We start from the raw sequence: 606 nt of genomic DNA, 5'->3' as shown, positions 1-606 counted from the left end.
TACTGTGAATTTACTGGGGTAACTGCGTCGGGACGGAAGAGAGATTATGTGCATGCATTATCTTCAGATCATCCAAAAATGAGGAGTTAGTAAACAAACAAAAACTAGTGACTTTGACATTCCTGTCCTCCAGCTGCTTGTCTAACGGTAATCAATTCTCTCTACTGTTTCCTTCAATAAGTAACTTGTAAAATTTCGACAAAAGTCGGGCTAAAATTTTGGCACTACCCGGCATGTTCAGCATGCACACTCACCCTTTCCGATCCTGCTGTCTGTGCCTGGAGCTTTGTCCGAACCAGTGCCAAAGGATACGTGCCAAGTTGACCACAGACAGAGGACAATGCCCCAGCAGATACAGATACATAGACAGACGGCGGACCGGAAGGTTCTTTGCCATCCTTACTAGTCCATCGTGCGTAGGTTTGTTTGAACGTTTCAAAAAGAGCCAATTCTATTCCAGCGTACGGTAAGATTCCCAGAATGTTTGGCACGTAGCCCCGATAGAATATTCTCCATCCATTTTCATGGTAGAGCTTCCTGGCGCAGTCAAATATGGAGGAATACTGTCCACTTTTTCGAAGACACATCCGAGTTTTGAGTACCTGT

The 606-nt window shown here is 44.9% G+C and overlaps 1 protein-coding gene across 1 annotated transcript; it reads right to left on the bottom strand.

Moving 5' to 3' along the window:
- Positions 1–254: 254 nt before the first annotated feature.
- Positions 255–587, bottom strand: T265_16229 (hypothetical protein; the record flags this gene model as incomplete). The annotated part of the gene is made up of 1 exon (XM_009179796.1): positions 255–587. A coding segment is annotated over one exon (333 nt), but the record flags the coding sequence as incomplete, so codon positions are not given.
- Between the last annotated feature and the right edge of the window lie 19 nt (positions 588–606).

This window comes from Opisthorchis viverrini, assembly GCF_000715545.1.
Source record: "Opisthorchis viverrini unplaced genomic scaffold opera_v5_8251, whole genome shotgun sequence".
In the NCBI taxonomy this organism is placed as follows: Eukaryota; Metazoa; Platyhelminthes; class Trematoda; order Opisthorchiida; family Opisthorchiidae; genus Opisthorchis; species Opisthorchis viverrini.
Note: the sequence above shows the minus strand (reverse complement) of the source record. Positions and strands in the feature narration are given on the sequence as shown.